At 40.3% G+C, this 18,698-nt stretch overlaps 1 protein-coding gene across 1 annotated transcript in view; it reads right to left on the bottom strand.

Annotated features, from left to right (window-relative positions):
• The window catches only part of kif13ba (kinesin family member 13Ba), a 63,201-nt gene extending 50,264 nt beyond the window's left edge, over positions 1-12,937 (bottom strand). Inside the window, exons 1-4 of the mRNA XM_034078008.1 lie at positions 12,891-12,937; positions 11,997-12,163; positions 11,440-11,774; positions 114-207 (exon numbers count right to left, since the gene is read on the bottom strand). Of these exons, the coding sequence (XP_033933899.1) occupies positions 114-207; positions 11,440-11,509 (164 nt within the window). The 5' untranslated portion in view covers positions 11,510-11,774; positions 11,997-12,163; positions 12,891-12,937. The remainder of the gene's footprint in view (positions 1-113; positions 208-11,439; positions 11,775-11,996; positions 12,164-12,890) is intronic.
• Between the last annotated feature and the right edge of the window lie 5,761 nt (positions 12,938-18,698).

The following is an 18,698-nucleotide window of genomic DNA, read 5'->3' as shown; positions in this document are numbered from 1 at the left end:
CTTTACCTTATGAATAAAACATGTTTGTACATTTATAGACAATAACGTGTGAAATAAGACATGTTTGACGTAAATGATTGTTGTCAGGTTGTAGTCAAGCTACTGAAACCTACCTGGAGTCTGCTTTGCCAAGGTTAGCTCCGCCCGGATGGAGTATCGTTTGGTTATTTCCCATCTCCACAATACATTTAGTGTTTAATTCCTTTTCTGTGGATCAAAAAAGAACAAAGAGTTACCACCACAGCACGCAACCTTACAACTTCAGGTTTCTACAGTTATTCAACACTCAGTTTCAAGTTGTAAGTCTATCTGTCACCGACAGCTCTTTTTAATGACAAAATAGGATATAAAGGTGAAACAATGACATCATAATTCTGTTGTCATCTAAATATTACAACTGAAGAAACGTACAAGCCACCTTGTAAACTTTGACCTTGATCTTAAGTTAAATTAAAACATCAGGTGCTGTTCAAATTGTGCTCCAGTAGAACACACACACACACACACACACACACACACACACACACACACACACACACACACACACACACACACACACACACACACACACACACACACACACACACACACACACACACACACACACACACACACACACACACACACACACACACACACACACACACACACACACACACACACACACACACACACACACACACACACACACACACACACACACACACACACACACACACACACACACACACACACACACACCTCCATTTAAGGCAGCAAAAGAAAGCTTGGTCTAGGTTCTCTGTCCTGTCAAAAAATAAAGTAATTTTTCCTACAAATGCGCTACAGACTATATATCTGATCTCTTTTTAGGCACAAGTGCTACATATGATGTTTGTTTTCAAAGCTGAGTCGGTCCTTCAACCGTCTAATAGAAGCCTTGCTGTGAAAGTAACCAGCAGAAGTGTTGGAAAATAACAGCATGAACCGCACTGGAAATGCACGAGGCTAGTCAGTCTCTCCATTCATCTTTCTTGCCAATGAGAGGTAAGGAGGGTTGTCCACAGGCTAGGTGCTGCCAGCATGTCCTGGGCATCCAGTTTTTGAAAGAACTGGCATTTAAAAAGAAAAAAAAGGCGGCATTTGACTGTGGTTTATTGCAGAGTAGACACATTTACTGGTAGAATAATACCAGCCTTTTACTGCTGGTTAACGTGTGGGCCACAGATGCTGGCATACTTTATTGTTTTAAATATCAAATTAACATGTGACATAATTTGAGTAATCATGAAAACAGTCTTTATCTTGGCCTGTAGGCTAATTTATAGGATAAGGTCACCAACATGAGTTTCTCTGCAATCAGGACACTTGTTTGTCAAAGCAAGCCACAAAACTCAATGACTATGCATGCTATTTAACCTGATAAGATAGGGGTGGGATTATTTGCCCCCCATGGGTTGCTCCTCTTCTATGTTGCCCCCTTCAACAGGGAGGTCAGAGGTCAAGGCTAGAACAGCACTTCTCTATTTGCAAATCCTTGTTTGTTCAAGGACTCTTCAGCACAGAGTCTTACAGATAATAAATCATGTCCTTCAAATGTAAGGCCTGGTTCAAGACTCCCATGTAAATAAGCATCCATGCCGCTCAACTAGCCCTTTAAAAAGGAACCATTAGCTTACTTGTAATCTTATCAGTGTGTATTGACTATCACAATGTGGTCCAGTATTTACATACAGAATGCTAGAAGACACAATCATGCCCACGACGACTGCCAATAGCCATTTCTCCATTACACAGCAGCAAGCATGCAAGAGCCTGCAACTAGTTTAAACGTCAGCAAATCTGTTAAGACAGGGAAATCATTCTGTGGTTTCAATTCCTTTCTCCTACAAGAACTTTCTAGAGCAGTATTAAACTGTGTCCTTTTATGGAAGTTATGCCTTCAGTTGCTTTTCCTAACCAAGGTAAGACTTCTCTAAAGGAGGGGTGAGCACAAACAGTTTCATGATTAAGTCAGCAGCGGTGCCATTATGTTCTTGATCAAGAAATGGTACGAGATTACACCAAAGTGAAAAGTTCATTTCAAAGAAACCTTATTGTGCGATGACTTTACCATGTAGCAACTCAAGGTAGCTTACCTGGCAATACCTGCGCAATGTACCTTGCAAAGAGTGTTTTCAACTGTGTTGTTGGGTGTCAGCAGGCTGTGTGTGTTTTAAACACATCATATTTAGTTTGGTTGTGTTTTCAAAACAAACATATGCAACTGACCCCTGCCTGGCTGTAATGGCAGTTTGCAAAAAGAAAACACAAGTCACTTCACATTTGTGGTACTCTTTCTACAAGTGTCTTCTCAAGGACACTACTCTACTGACTCCCCTGCTATGGTTTCCTGCATCCCAACCGGAGGAGGTATATTTCAGATAAGAAGCGAGCTATGCCAGTGAAAACCAGAAACATTGGGGATTAGAAGTCGGTTTAGAGAGCCTCACTGCTGTTTCTGGCAGGAGCACGGGGGTAGAGCCATTGAAACTTGGTGTCAAAGGTCAGAGGTGCTGAATCACCATCTGATTCTTCTGCTGTCTGGGAAACTACAAAGCAAAATAGCAGGGTGATCTAAGTACTTGACAAAACCAGAGTGAGAGCGATAGTGCAATATAAAGTTTGGGCAAGGGTCCAACAGGGCTGAGCTGATACTAGAAGTTGGAGTCCATACACAGCAGACCCTCTGATTGGTGAAGAGCGGGAAACAGGAAATCCTGCACAAATCAGTCATTTCTTAAATAGCCAATGTTAGGCCAATAATAATGACGACAACTGCTGTTTTTCACTTTGCACAAATTGTAGCAAAACTGAGAAATCCCACTATGAGATCATCGCAGAATCCCTCCTATCCTTAGGGGGTATTCCCAGTGAAAGACAAAATAGAGAAAAAGACTGGGTACCAAAAACGAGTTGATCCAACCAGGCAGTGGAAATAAGGCAATAGAAAGGATGAACGTTCCGTCTTTTCTTGCTGCTCCCTCATTACCTATGTGCTCTTACTGCTGCATCTTTACTTGCTGGTTAGCTGAGGGGAAAGGGTGATGCGTTGTGGTTATGAGGATAAATGTACTCATTGTTATCTGCCTCTTCTTGCTCCATTACCAACTCCCTCTTTCCGCTGGCTTTTTCTCTGAGGTCCTAGCCCAGGCTACCGGTGCTGAGGTTTGGCACATCAGCCAGGAAGCCTATTGGCCGCAGTGTTGCCGTTGCTATGCTTGGGGTTGCTCTGTTCTTCGAAGGCCACAGCCATGGGAACATGGAGCATTACGCAATGTTAGCAAATATTCATTCAGACTCACTCCCTTCCTGCCTTTGTCCAGCGGGGCTGCTGCTACAGCACCTCTCCTCCTCAACCTGGGAGCCACAGGGACAGTGCCATCCAGGTTAAAGAAACCTGGTTATTACTTCAAAGCAACAGGACTGATTCGTAGCACCAGCTGTGAGGAGATAGAATGTGTATTTCTTTGCCTTCCCTTAACTGCAAGTGAAGTAAATGTCTGACAGGAGACACTGAAGAGCAAATGATGTTTTAGCGAAGGAAATGTAGAGCAATTTCTTTAGAGGCGGTTAGGATCCACTAAACTAACATTTGATGGAAAAACTCGGTGTCCTCTCTGAGATAATATGTTGTTTGGGGGCTATCTGCAATCATAAAAGCCTCACATGAACAAGGGTAGTTATGGACAGAAGCTCCATTCAGACAGGGATCAGAACTCTTAATACTGGAAACATGGCACAGCTCACTAAAATGTTCCTTCTCGTTCTCCTTTTCCCAATTCATATTGACTTTTCCTAACTAAGCAGTACTGGATACCTGCAGGAATTTGCTTACAATGGTACCAGAAAATGTTTTGCATGTTTGAAATTGTGCAAGCTGTGCAGCTTTTATTAGTGCAATATTTTACATTTTAAAATAAACAATAACAGAAAAGAGGAAGTGGCGCTTCAGTAAAGTACCTCTAGTGGTTTGTCATCTCCTCGTTTGTCAAGTAAGATGAAGAGAATGTTGACCGACTAAATGAGTGCACACTGACAGTGGGAAGTGGACAGGGGTCCAGTGCGAACAGAACTCAACAATCATTGAGAAGTAGCGAGAATAATTAATTTACAGTAAATCTTAAGAAGCCTCATTCACATTTGCAATCTATCGCTGAAATATAAGGAACATTTCCTTCAAACCTTCATTTTCCCACCTCAAGACCATAGAGAAAAAAAACCATATTTTAGGGTTTATCAAATGTGGGTTCAAGCAATCAGAGACCAGAAGGAATATATAAACACAAATACCGCTGTCGGACAAAGAAAAATAAGTTGTACACCCCGTTTCATTGATCGACATTAATTAAGATATGATTTGTTAGAACAAAGCAACACCGAAAACATTAATAAACTATTTGCAATAAAAGAAAAGCTATTTCAATATTGTAATTGAAGGGAGGTCACATCCCCATTTCCATGAGTTGTTTAAAGTTTACATAAATACTTTCAAGGGTAAATGAAAAAACTAACAAGCAATAAAGGTTATTTGGTTTGCAAACAAGCTTATTTTTTGTTTTGAAAAAATATTCCCCGCTTGCCATGTTCCTGAAAATGATAAGATGTAGGGATGCACGATATTGGGTTTTTGAAACCGATACCGATAACTTCTTGCTTCTCAAGACCGATACAGATACCGATAACCAATAATAAAAAAAGATTTACGCCACTAATTATTTTAACGCATGTGTATTTTTTTTCCTTGGCCGCCCCGTAGTTTCAGAGCGCATCGAGTTTAAAATACCATCTACAAGCTGATGCTGACAGCCCCGCTCCTGCTGCCCGCTTGTGGCAGACCACACTTCCACGCTCACCGGCAGGCACCGACTGGCCATCGGGAGGACCGGGAGGGGGTGTGTGTGTGTGGCCCGAGCGAGCGAGAGAGAGACCTTACGTGCATTGTTGTTGTTAGCATCTGGTGCTAGCTAGCTGCGCTAACAGATATAAGGAGCTGTTTAAATGAAAACAGAGGAGCGACATTTCGCCACAACTACGCCGAGCACTTGACTTGATGCAGGAAGCCAGACAGTGGGACATTGTACGAAAAGTCAGCACACTCAGCTCGGATACATGAACATGATTGCAGCGTCCAGGCAGCTCCGGTTCGAGCATATGCCTTGAGTTGCACATAGCTCCAACGCGCGTACACACGCGCGTACGCGTACACACACACACACACACACACACTTTGTATTATTGTCTTCGTACGCTTTTAACACACCATCGTAGCGATGGCGATGTTTCAGGTGACTGATCAGGTTCGAAGTATTAGGGAGCGCTGGATTTATGAAGAACTCCCCTCTTCCTTTAAACCACTAATACCACAGTACTGGCAAAACGGGCACACAGCAGTATTTTTTTCTTTTTTTTTACCCAAAAAATATATTGTATATTATCGGGGCTATTAAAGGTGGGGTAGGTAAGTTTCAGAAACCGGCTCGAGATACACTTTTTGTTATATTCCGTGGAATGCTCTGAACATCCCGATAGCAATGAATATCTGAAGTGCTTTGACAAAAAATCCATAAAAAAATGTCATCTGTAGAAGCCGTAATACTGTAAAAAGTACAACCAATCCGTTTAACGGATTGGATGGCCTACCTGCCTGTCAGCCTTCCATCGGAGCACAAACTTATCTCGTGCCCTCATTGGTCATGTGCGCGTTTGTGTGTGTTGGAGGAGGGGCTCTATAAGGAAGTGGCAGATTTGCTCCGGTTGTGTATTTTCAAATTCTAGCGATCTCGAGCTGGTTTCTCAAACTTACCTACCCCACCTTTAATACTGGTATCGGGTTTATCGGGATGACGTCATAATTCCTAATATCGGACCGATAATTATCGTGCATCCCTAATAAGATGTCTTCCACCTCGTACACATATATCTGGCCTGCCTTGCCGCATCTTATTCTTAAATCGACACAAAGAAAAATGTCTGTCTTCTAGCGAAAGGCAGAAACTGCCCTGAATGTAGTTTATGTTTAAAAGGTGAAAATGAGATGCCTGAATGGTTATCCCAGTAATTGACCAGGAACTGTGTGAGAAAGAGGATTAAATGTAACTGATCTGAGGCTGAATTCCACAAGAGCCAACGTGTAGCCTCTCCATGTCACCATCTAAATAACCACAACCTTGATGGGTAAATTACCCAATGTTTGGTTTTTCAAAAGCAGAAATACAAGGAATTTCTGTGTCCAAAATAAAGGTTCAGCCCAGCAGTATGACATTACTAAGAATGAACATCCTAATCTCGGAGTTTTCCTTACAGTTCATAGTAAATCCCTGCCTGTGTGAAGTGTGCGGTGATCCACTGCCTTGGTCTTGTGACCGACTTCTCCAGCTCATAGGGAGGACAGAGAGAGAAAGAGAAAAAGAAAGAGAGAGATACACGTGATATGTTCTACCAGTTGTCACTCAACTACTCTGTCTTAGCAGCTCTCCTCCTCCTCCTTCTTTCATGGGACACATGGTCTCCCAAGGCAAAAACACAGCTTGGCAATCAACCAGGAAAGGCCATCCGCCCTTTAATGCATGCTGCACTGGATATTTGCAATATAATGGACGGGAGCATTTGCAGGCAGATTTGTGGAACACTGTGCCTTTGTTAACCAGGTTTCTCTCAGGATGTAACAATGTGTGGACATATAGCCGCCCAGGGAAGATTATTCGAATGAAGATGCATGCGTGTTGCTATAATGTAGGTGAAACAGTGAGGATAGGGGCCACTCAGATAAAACATCACAGTAACCTCATTTCTAGTAAATGGTACTTTGCACTAGTGTTGCACGGTGTACCGATACTTGAAAGGTACCGCGATACCCTGCCGTTAAAAACGGTACGATTCCTCCGTTTCATTAGTATCGGTACTTTAAGAATGACGGGGAAAAGTACTCCCGTGAAAAAGCGCCGTTTTAATAAGAGCCGTGTGTATTCAGCGCTCTGCTTCCATTCCCTGTAGCCGTGCCTGCAGTCCCGCTCCTCCCCAGCACGTTCTAAGTCCCTCCCCTCGCTCGTGCACGCGGCCACGCGCTAGCTGCCAGAGCATGATGTGAGAAAACGAGAAGCATGGCTGAAAGAGGGAGTGCAACTGCCGCTGCGCCTCGGCTTGTTGACAAAAAAGACGCCAGAAGTCTGTGAACGGGCCGTTCAGGTGTTCAGAGCAGAGCTCCCTGTCGGAGCGGCAGAGCGTGATGTGCACTGAAAAGTGTTTCTGTCGCAATATTATCGTTGAGCAAACTTAACTAGCAAACTAGCATCACTATCTGCTAACGTTAGCTTTAGCCTTCGTTTTCTATTCGTTTTTTTCATAGGCTATAAACGGAGGTGGTATAAGTATATATCTTGTACTTGAGTAAAAGTAGAAGTACCCGGGTCTTGTACTTGAGTTAAAGTAGAAGTACCAGAATGTAGGAACAATCCTGCAATCAAAATGTTCCTCAAATAAAAGTACAAAAGTATTATCATCAAAATATAGTTAAAGTAGCGACAGTAAAAGTAGAAGTACTCAGGTCTTGTACTAGAAGCACCAGAGTGTAGAATACTCTGTTACAGTAAAAGTACTGCATTCAAAATGTTCCTCAAGTAAAAGTATTAAAGTAGCGACAGTAAAAGTAGTCATTGTGCAGATTGGTCCATTTCAGAATAATATATATGATGTGTTTTATAATGATTGATCATGAAAGTGTTCTCAAAGCTGGTGAAGGTGCAGCTAGTTTGAATCTTGTGGATTTACTCCAGGTGGAACTAAAGTCTTATTTAACACTTGATTATATTTCACATCATTCATCCACATCTGTGAAGTAACTAAAGGGATTAATACATGTAGTGGAGTAAAAGTACACCATGTACCTCTGAACTGTAGTGGATTAGAAGAACAAAGTAGCAAAAGAAACATTGAAATACTTAAATAAAGTACAAGTATCTCAAAATTGTACCCAAGTAGTACTTGAGTTTATGAACTTAGTTACTTTACACCAGTGGCTATGTGCCTTGCACAGAGGCATGAAAATACATTTTCAAAATGCTCAACAGTGCTGCCAAAATGTTAAACTCACTGCTACACAATTAAAATAAATGCTTTTATATATATTTATATTAGATGTGACTCTTTGGTGTTTCTGTTCTTAGTAACACTGCTGCTTTAGTTGTTCTGACTGCTAAAATCATCTCTTATTCCTAATTTTAAAGCCGATATTCCGTGTTTCCCTTTTTTTTAAGAAAAGTATCGAAAAAGAATCGGAATCGCAATTCTTGACTTGGTATCGGTATCGAAACCAAAATGTTGGTATGACAACACTACTTTGCACTGATGTTTTTCTGACATACTTCTGTTGCCCTCATTGAGTACCAATCCACAGCTCTTCTGTAAAAACATCTGACTTGTCCCATTGTTGCAGTGTTAATTTCGTTAACGAAAACTATGACGAAAAATGTTCGTCAACGACCTTTTTTACATGACTAAAACGAGACGATGACGAGCTAAAAATAGATTCTTGATAACGAAAACTATGACGAAATGTAAATGTAGTTTTCGTTGACGAGACGAGACGAGACGAAGGTGTTAAGGGTGGACTATCGGACATTAAAAATGCAGGATATTATTTTCCTCCAATTGTCCGTCTTCTCTTTCAAAATGCATCCCTGTCATTGGTTGAATTATTTGGGATTCTGGGAATTTGCACACCTCACTCACCCCAGCTTCACTGCAGCAGCACAGGTGGTGATGATATCCAAACAGTGAAGATGACGGATTCAGCGAAAGCGCTTTTAGTTTTTGGTCGCAAAAAAAGAATAGATATATGGACCAACTTTCTTTATAACTCGGTAGAAAATAAAACACACTGCACTGCAACTGCGGGAGAAGGAGAGACGCCATGTGGCTTCAAATTAGTTGGGAAGAATACGACTAACCTGAAGAGGCACTTGAAGGCGCACCATCCTGCTATTTATGCCACGGTAAGTTAGCTAACTGTAACGTTACATGATAAGTCGTAACTAACTCGTATGTGGTAACGCTAACTAAGCATATACATTTGCTAACGTTAAGTCTATGTTACTGGGCAGTCTGCATTTGCAAGTTGCCATTGCCAATGCAGACTGCTAGCTAGTCACTAGTTACTAGAGGCAAATGTACTAACTATCTATGTTAGCTTAGCCTTTCTTGCAAACACGTTTTCAGTTTCCGGTAGCAAATGAATGATTCTGGCAAGTTCCAGGCCAATGTTGGCTGGGCTTGCATTGCAATAACTATCTAGTCACTGCAATTATTGTGTGTTTTTTAAGAGTACACGGCAATTTATTTGGAAAATACTTTCTTATCTCTAAGGCCAGGTAGGCATATATAATAGGCTAGTTGTATTGTATTATCACATAATTAGAATCTTCAAAATCTAAACTTGATATTATTGATATACTATATTTTAATGATAATACTATTACCAAAGGCATATTTTAAAGGGATTAGCCTACATTTAATTAATTGGAATTCATCTGTAGGCGTTGTAGTTCTGTATAGGGAGTAATTATGCAATCTTATTTTTCCTCACCTAGATCCCAGAGACGAGTACTCCAAAACAGCAACCTGGTGCAAAGAATAAACAGTCAACTATCCCAGCAGCGTTCTCTTCCTCAGGACCAAAATATAAAGCAGACTCGCTGGAACAAGGCACCAAAGAAAAGGTCATTGCCCAGTGGATTGGACGCACCGGTCTACCTGCCCGTACAGTTGAGGATGAGGATTTCATCCTTATGATAGAGACCTTCGATAAGAGGAGAAGTGCTTTCCTCAAACTGAATAGAGATCAGTAGGCTAAAAAGTTGTTAATGCTACTACGGATGTCTGTACTTTGTCTGTTACTTTATATGAGAGTGCACTACAGAGGTGGTTCCCTCTGATTGTTTATAAGGCCAAGTTTATTCAAGGTTTATCTTATTCTATAGGTATGTACTGTATGCACTTTCAACATTTTTATTTTATTTTATTTGTAGGTACAGAAACGTATAATGTTAAGGTGAGGGATAGTTTTATACAACAATTTATACTTTATAATTTATACAAGTTACTGCTTTGCACTGCATCTTGTGAGGGATGACCCTCTGTTCTGACAAGTTACTGACACACCATTGATAAATGTAGAGGGTCTACAATGGACTACAGTTTGAGTCACTGAGCTAACTCAAGTCTGTAATTTTCGTGATCCAAAACTTCAGGTGTCATGTCATTGTTCATCATTTATTGCTCTGTTTTGGGCATACGTGTCTTCACTTTTATTGGAGGTTTCGGAGAATAAATATAAGGCTAAAGAAAATAATGTTTTGGTTCTTGACTTGGAGTAAAGAACATTCCACTATGTTACCAGTACCACTTGTATCTATGTGTATGCACTATCCTTACCTTAGAGGATCAGCAAGGACAACACAACAGTATTGCACCAATGTGAGAGGCTAGAGATATCAAACTAACTAAGTAAAGGGTTAAGAGAGTGAAATGTTGCTTTACAAATTTCAACACTTGATACGGTCACCTTGATTCCAATTTCAGATACCTGTATTTGCCTAACTGAATTTGTTTAAAGAGAGAAAACATTTTGACTTGAAGTTAACTAAAATGTAATTTTTCATCGACTAAAACTGGACTAAAACTAGACTAAAACGTTTTGAGTTTTCGTCGACTAAAACTAGACTAAAACGTTTTGAGTTTTCGTCGACTAAAACTAGACTAAAACTATAAAGGATAGAAATGACTAAAATGTGACTAAAACTAATAACCATTTTCGTCTAAAGACTAAGACTAACTCAAAAATAGCTGCCAAAATTAACACTGCATTGTTGCAGCAAGTGACAGATGAAGTCAAGAAGCTATTGGCATCTGTATCAGCCAGCGGAGAAGAAGCCAAAGTGTGTACACTCTGTAACAGATGATCTCACACAGTAGCTCAGCCTTAAATCTTGCTGGATGGCAGGCAGCCATAAGGAAGGCCCTATGGCAGCACTGTACAAACATGTGCCACCCAGACCACATCTTTTTTTAATCTACAGAAGCTCATTTATCTAATGGGTGGTGATATCTGACTGGCATTACTTTCTCAGGGAAATTAAACAGTGGGTATTTAAGTGAATCCAGTGTCCTAATGTTGTTGTGAAATGCAGTGTGTGTACAGCTATGCATTAGATAAACCTAAGATAATCTATAACCAATAATGTTCATCTAATTTTGGTATATTCATAATACTATGTTGACATCAAGTATATGCATCGCCTCAAGGTATATATCATGTAAACCTGATCCCAGATAATGAAGACAGATGCGGTCTCTCCATGGCATCACTTTGAGGGTAAAAGCACCAATAACAATCCAAATCACAGGATACTGAAGACCACTCACCTCTCCTGTTCATGGGCCGTACACGAACAGCCACCTTGACATTGGCATCGTCCAGGCTGGACTCCCCCATGCTGAATCCTTACAGGGGAGGTAGGGCTGATCCAGAAATAAATCAGCTCCTCAGTTAAACAATCATCCAAAAGCCTGGAAATGCTGCGCTAGTCGGACTGTCGGCCAGCTAGCTCCGCTCAGTTTCGCTCCATAGACCAGGCATGTCCACGGAAAAAACAAAAAGCCTGGGAGAAATCCTGCAGGAAGCCAGCCGCCGCCGCCGCTGCTGCTGCTTATCTTCTGCTCATATTCCAGGCTAATTTAAATCCACAGAGGCGTGGAGGCTGAAAGGGAAAGGAGAAATGTAAATTGAGTAAGATTAAAGCAGCTGGTGAATGTGACTGAGCACACATAAGCTATCTGCAAGTCAAAAAACGGGCTAGCCAGCTAATTTGCCAGGCAAATTGAAGGGCAGCAGCGGCAGGAAAGGAGTTAACGTTGTAGCTATTTCTTTTCGTTTGACATCATAACATCACCAGAAACAACACGACCTTCGATTTACATACCTTGGTGGACTCATCCCGGAGGTGACACCGTTATACTGCACGTAAAACCGAGAGAGAGCCCCCGGAGACCTGCCTGGCGATGATCTACTTCTTCCCAACGGAATCCACTATGTCCTCCCTCTGTCGAGCTAAACGCAGACAGCAGCATCCGCCCTTCCGCCACAATTCTTCAAATTAAAAGCGCAAATGTAAACTCCTGTCAAACTCAGAAATCCACGTAGGGTACACGTGACAGTTATTTCCTAATATAAGGGGTAGCTTTTAGGATAGCATTTAACTTGACTTCTTAATGAAAGGCATACGTATTGTTCCACAACTATACGCTTAGGTAAACAAACCAGCAAAGATGCCAGGGACCGCTGTCAAACACCGGCGAATCATACGTCCGCTTCTTCTGGTCACACACCTTCACACAATACATTTTTTTTATAAAACGACCATAAACTGGGCGTGTTGTTAAGGTCTGAAAGGCTCAAGTCGGATTTAAAAGCAAATATTGGTGTTAGTTAGCTAAAGTCCTTAGCACCGCACAACGCCTCGCCTAACCTCTTCCACCACATGAAGGTATTTTGACCAAATATCAACTAAACTACACCCTCCGTTTACATTGACTTCTTCAAATAATGTCGTCAAAATGAGCAGTCGACATATTTCCATCACTCTATTGTTGTGTTAATAGTTGAGACGTTATTCCTGCTGCAGACCGTTAACACAGCAGGACATGCCCAGCCGGGGACCGTTAACGTCAAGTTAGCAAAAAACTAAAAGTGCCGGTCCACCTCGGTTATTAAGTCCACTGACAATTGTACACATCATGCAGGAGAAACTGGCGACATAAAAAACTAACGTAACACTTGTTTTTTTAGAAGATATTTGTAAAATGTGCTTTGTTACCAGATGTGTTGAAGACCCCAGTCAGTACAGTCACGCGACACTTCCGCTGTCCAACGTCAACTTCCCACTTTAGTTTTCAAAATAAAACCTGATAATTAATTTTTGAAAGGTCACATTGCAGTTCAATTCAGTGGCATTTAGTCAGTCATGTTTAATTGAATTGCATTACACCTCACACTAGTGCACAGCCAAAACACATTAAAGGTCAACTATCATGCTATTTTTAGGCAATAGCATAGGTCTCAGATATATAAAAAAAATATAAAAAACATGTCTATGAAGTGTTTTGGTCAAAAAACCAAACAGATCACCCATTCTATCATGCCTCATATCCCTCTATTTCACTTCCTGTTACAAAAGTGCTGATTCTGGGTATAAACAGGTCTCTCTTGAGAATGAGATCCTGTGTCTCAATGAGATTTTCAGCTGTATAAATAAACTTTAAAGCCTAAATAAAAAAATAAGACTTTTTTTGTTTCAAACTATAAGAGGGGGCGGAGCTTATGCCGGCTCATGCGGGACCTGGCAGATACTGGGTGTTTCTCAATGTCGAGGACGCTTCCTTGGTAGGACATGTCTTCCGAGTCAGGTCCTTCAGAAGCTGACAAGAATTCGCCTCGGAAAAAGAAGAATGGTGGAACAGGCTGACAGGTGTGCGTCATATGTAAGGCCCCGCCGTGGCCCCGCCGTGGCCCCGCCTTAAATGGAGCCCGATTTCCGCCAAAGATTTGGGAAATTGGTCCTTGTGCAAAGCATTGTGGGGATTTTAAGACCACGGAGGATAGACATGTGCAGCCTCGAAATCTCCCGCAACGAAGGACGCCGGCCTCTGTTGAATTCCAAGGATCCTGGTCTGGACATTGGAACAGTCCTTCGGCGGGACTCGATGACGTAGCATCCTTGAAATAGTGGCTCTGGAGGAGCCTTCCTCGACATTGAGAAACACCCTATAGTCTAAAATGTTGTGGTGATGAAACACAAGGATTATTAGATCAAGGATTATTTCTGAAACAGTCTGGAGCTCAAAGGCTTTATCTCTTGCCGGTTATACCACAAGGCGAGTTCCTTTTTATTTCCTGCTTCTTCACACACATGCTCTCCAGTACAGGTTAGCTCTGAGTGTTAGCAATGCTAATGTAAACACCGACCACATTACGTCCAAAACAGTCGGGCATTGTTTCTGATAGTAACTTTCTGATAGTGCTGTGGGTCCGCCGCCGATTTGATGTCATATCGGCCGCAAATCTGGATCAGCTCCGTTGAACCCCCGTTTTTAGAGATTTGGGTACGGAGGAAAAGAGAGAGGGTTTTATTTTCTCACGCTGCGTGAGTTCCTTGACATACTGGGGACACATATTTATGTATAAAAGACATCAAAAAGTGCATTTTGCATGATAGGTCCCCTTTAAATCCAAATCTTTATATGATAATATATGAAACTTATTTGTGACAATAAAATGTGCCGGTATTACAGAATCTACCCCAAAATAAAAAAATCAGTTAAACATTACTAACACACAATTGCAACCATTTAAAGCAATTAGATTTTAATACATGCATGTTGCCATTATATACATATTCTACAACAAACAATACAAATAAATCTGCCATTTAGTCATATAACATTGTAACATTGGTTGAAGTGAGCAACAGTCGAAAGATACTTAATTTCGTATTAATTTTTCATGACCGACTAGAATCAGCTATTATTTTGAAAAGAAAACCCTACCGGAAGTAGAGTCACTTCCTTTAGCGAAACAAAGGATTTTTGTCATTTTTGATTTGCTGTGTGCTGTGGCCATTGACTCAAGAAATGTCTGTAAAAGAGGCTGGTGTGGATTTTGTAATGGTCTGTATGGCCAGTTTGTTGAAAACAAAATTGTAATTAAAAACAAAACAAAAACAGATGCTTACAGAGACAGAGTTGAATTTGGAGGTGTATGATTCGTTGTATCTGTTCTGTTCCACAAAAAAGGATGGACTAAAGAGATGAAAATTGCTGCACCAGTAACCTTTTTGTAGTATATTTTTAATTAGTAGTTTGTATTTAGTATTCATGTTTTAATCGTCACTTGTTCTTAAAAAGTTACTTAGTCTTGACTCTTGCCCTGTAATTTATGTTTTGTTAAATTTGCTTACTAACAGTAGTCTGACAAATCATATCCTTCTGGGATGAATGTAACCTGGAATTTAATTTCAGTCAGTTTAGATGACAGTGCAAGAAATCTCAATATAAGAAATAATTGAGGGGTATTATTTTGCCAACAGTTGAAACCAAATTGCCAAACCCATTATGCAGAACAACCAGTTTGCTTGTTAAGACAACTTTGTTAAAAACGTTATGGGCAATATGTCATTTGTTCTTCTGACAATAATCTGCAACAATAGATATATATAGATTATGTTTCACTCAATATGGGCATAACCTTGCAAGATTTGTACATTTCTGACACCTGCTGCACACTGGTGGTATTACGTGAGAATATCATTATACAACAGGATAGTTTTTTTCCTGCAATTTAAATTGAAACAACAAAAGAGCAACAATATTACTAGGTTATGTTAATGCAACAGAAATACTTTATTAGATTTGTCAAAACTTCATGCTTTGGCTTAAAATGCACTGTTGTAGCAACACAATTATAATAAAAACGATTAAGGGTCACTATAATATTAACTGTGAGACTGTGTATAGACTGTGTAAAACATGTCTTAAAATCTGTCTGCCTAAATATTTAGAATGAATGTGTACGTGTTTGTATTTTAAAAACGTAACGTAAATTGAGGGACTTTGTAGCATTTTTTCTCTGGTTTGTCTAATAAGTGTACTTAAGTAGCCGAGATCCTATGTTTACTCTTGATTGCACAATCAACATTACAATCCGAATCAAATTAAAATAATTTGTTTGGTGTATAATGGTGCATGATGTAACAACACAATGAGATTAATTCAGTTGAAACTCATTTAAAAGCTGTTAGAACGTGTACAAAAAAGAAATCCCAAAGATATTTAATATAGGTTAAATTTAATATTTTAAGAAATACAAATATATGAAACATTGAATTGCAACAATAATGAAACAAAATATGTGCAGTACATCAGAATTCAAAGTGGACAAGCTGTGCAGTTTTAAATGAGGCAGTATTGCTGTAGGATCTGATCAGTGAAGCAGTTTAAAACCCTAGAGGGCGCCCTGCTGCAAGATGTGAAGTATATATTTTAGATTGACACCATAGAAAACAACTGTGTGTTAAAAAACACTCCTCAAAGTGAAGATTTGACCACTTATTTAACCTGTACACACTTCAATTCTTCATGGCATACATTTGAAGCAATTGGAAATTATTATTTAATTAAGAACTATAGGTTGAAGTTATAGAGGGGTTTTGACTATTGATAAGGGAGAAAAGGTCAGACCTTTACATAACTTCAAACAATCCCTCTCCTCCAGAGGCCTCTACTACGAAGCTGGTTCAATCTAATCTGGATATGTTTGAGTTAGCCGGTTGGCCTAATCCAAAACACATCACAAACATGGACAAGCATACTGACAGCGCAGCGTCATACTTCCTGAAAGAAAAATCAACTATAATATTAGACATATGAAGAAATTAAACTTTAAACATCCATGACTCAAATTGTTTGCAATCCGCCAAAAAACCGAGAGGAGGAGAAGAAGAAGAAGAAGAAGAAGAAGAAGAAGAAGAAGAAGAAGAAGAAGAAGAAGAACTCCGCACAGTTAATCTCTTATCCTGAAACCTATCATTCGAATGCTCCAAATACCACCCCTTTCATGTGAACGCGCACCTCACTAGATAGGACACGGCTGGCTTGAGCGATCCACTTGATAACCCGCGTCGAGTACAGTTTAGCGAGAGCGTGTATGTTTTGGATTAGGCCAACCGGCTAACTCAAACATATCCAGGTTAGGTTGAACCAGCTTTGTAGTACATTCCTCTGATCATCTGTGCCAACCTGAGTTTTCTAAAGGCACAGAATGTTTACAAGTAAACGTAGTAATTTTAACATCACCCATTGGCTTGTGGATTACCACTTTAAAGCCTTGAGTTTTGACCAAGCGGCAAACTCTGGGGAAGAGCCGGGAAGCCAATACGGAAGTGCCACACACTGCAGTTCATATATTGGCCGATAGGCGATGGCTGCAGAAAGGAGCAATTTCCATAGACCCCCATGTTAAAATGCCCAACTTTACAGCGGAAAAAAACATGTTTCTCTCCCTGGCTCCATACATTTTATTATCGATATAGTTAGATTCCACCTTCATGATTATGGATCTGTGAGTGAATTGTTTTCTAACGCGACCCTTTTATTTATATTAGGTCTTAAAGTTTGTGCATACATTAGGGCGTGGTCACTTTGATTGACAGATACGTGCCTCACTGTCAGCTAACAGCAACTTGTCCACTCTGCTAGGCTACAACCATAGAGGCTACAACGTTAGTTAGTCATAGTACTGTACTTGACCCTTTAGCTTTAGCCGTGTTCGTGGTGATATACCAGACAATTAAGATGTCGTGCTGTGCGCTTGAATGTACTAACAGAACTTCCAAGAAGTCTACTCACAGCTTTTTTCGGTGAGTAAAATGATAATATTATACATGTTAACCCCGTTAGCAGGTGTTTGTGTGCTTGTTAGCTTAGCTTGTTATGTAGCTAGCTAAGGACGTAACCCTTTATGCATGTGTATATATATATACAGTTTAGTTTATGATTCAGCCTTGGGTAAGACTTTTATAGTCTATGGCTATGACGCCCATAATGCTAAATGGGAGCAAATGTTAAAAGGAGACCCAATTATCCCAGTGGTGTCCGCCGCCGAAGCTAACCGGAGCCGTAGCTAGCCCTTTGCGGCTCCGTTAGCTTCGGCCAGCGGCGGAGCCCGGCGTTATAACTGGAGATCAAGGAATGCAGCGAAACGCGGACTTGGTTCGCCTGCAGCCCGCTATAGTATTAGCTAAAGAAATGATGTTGAACAAGGCTTATTAAGCTGAACATCGCCACAATTGTTCTGCTATGTATCGGTACTTATTTTATTTTATTAACGTGTGAATGACAAGCATTAAGAATAACAACAAATAGCTATTTATCTTGCATATTATCTCATTTGATTATGAATGTAACGTTTATATAGTGGAACTACACTGTTTTATCAAAACCAAAGTGCCACGCAGTAACTTGGTAGGCCCATGCATGTATTTCAGCAGGAAATGTGCAACCTAGATTACATTTACCAACACAGACTATATAGAAATATTTGTAAAAGTTGTTCATGCGTTACTAAGTGAATATGGCATTAACCCTCCTGTTGTCTTTGGGTCGGTTTTCATGTATTTTTGAATAAAGGTTTCCTTTCGGTGATCCAGACAGGCTGGACCAGTGGGTGCTGAACATCCGGAGGAATACATGGACCCCCAACGTTTCTTCTCGCCTGTGTAGTGCACACTTTGAGAGTCATCCCTTCAGCACGGACTCATGGGTACAGATCCTTTTTTAAAAATAACTTGGTTCCATTTGTGAGTGTAAATTGTTGTTACTAATTAAATACATGTTATACATTATACAATGCTAAATAATTGTTATGGCACAGCTTGCACATCAGTGATGAGTAATGTTCTTTTGATTAAAGGCCAAATTAAGATTTTGCCAGTTAAGTAAAGAAACATAGAAATCGATTTGTTTGCAAACCATGACATTTCTCTTCAATTTATGCAAAGACTCTTTATCATAGATAGAGAATTGCCATTTCCCCCACATACTCTATGTTAAAAACAGATGAATTATATTAC

The sequence above is a fragment of the Pseudochaenichthys georgianus genome, chromosome 3, assembly GCF_902827115.2.
Source record: "Pseudochaenichthys georgianus chromosome 3, fPseGeo1.2, whole genome shotgun sequence".
NCBI lineage: Eukaryota > Metazoa > Chordata > Actinopteri > Perciformes > Channichthyidae > Pseudochaenichthys > Pseudochaenichthys georgianus.
Note: the sequence above shows the minus strand (reverse complement) of the source record. Positions and strands in the feature narration are given on the sequence as shown.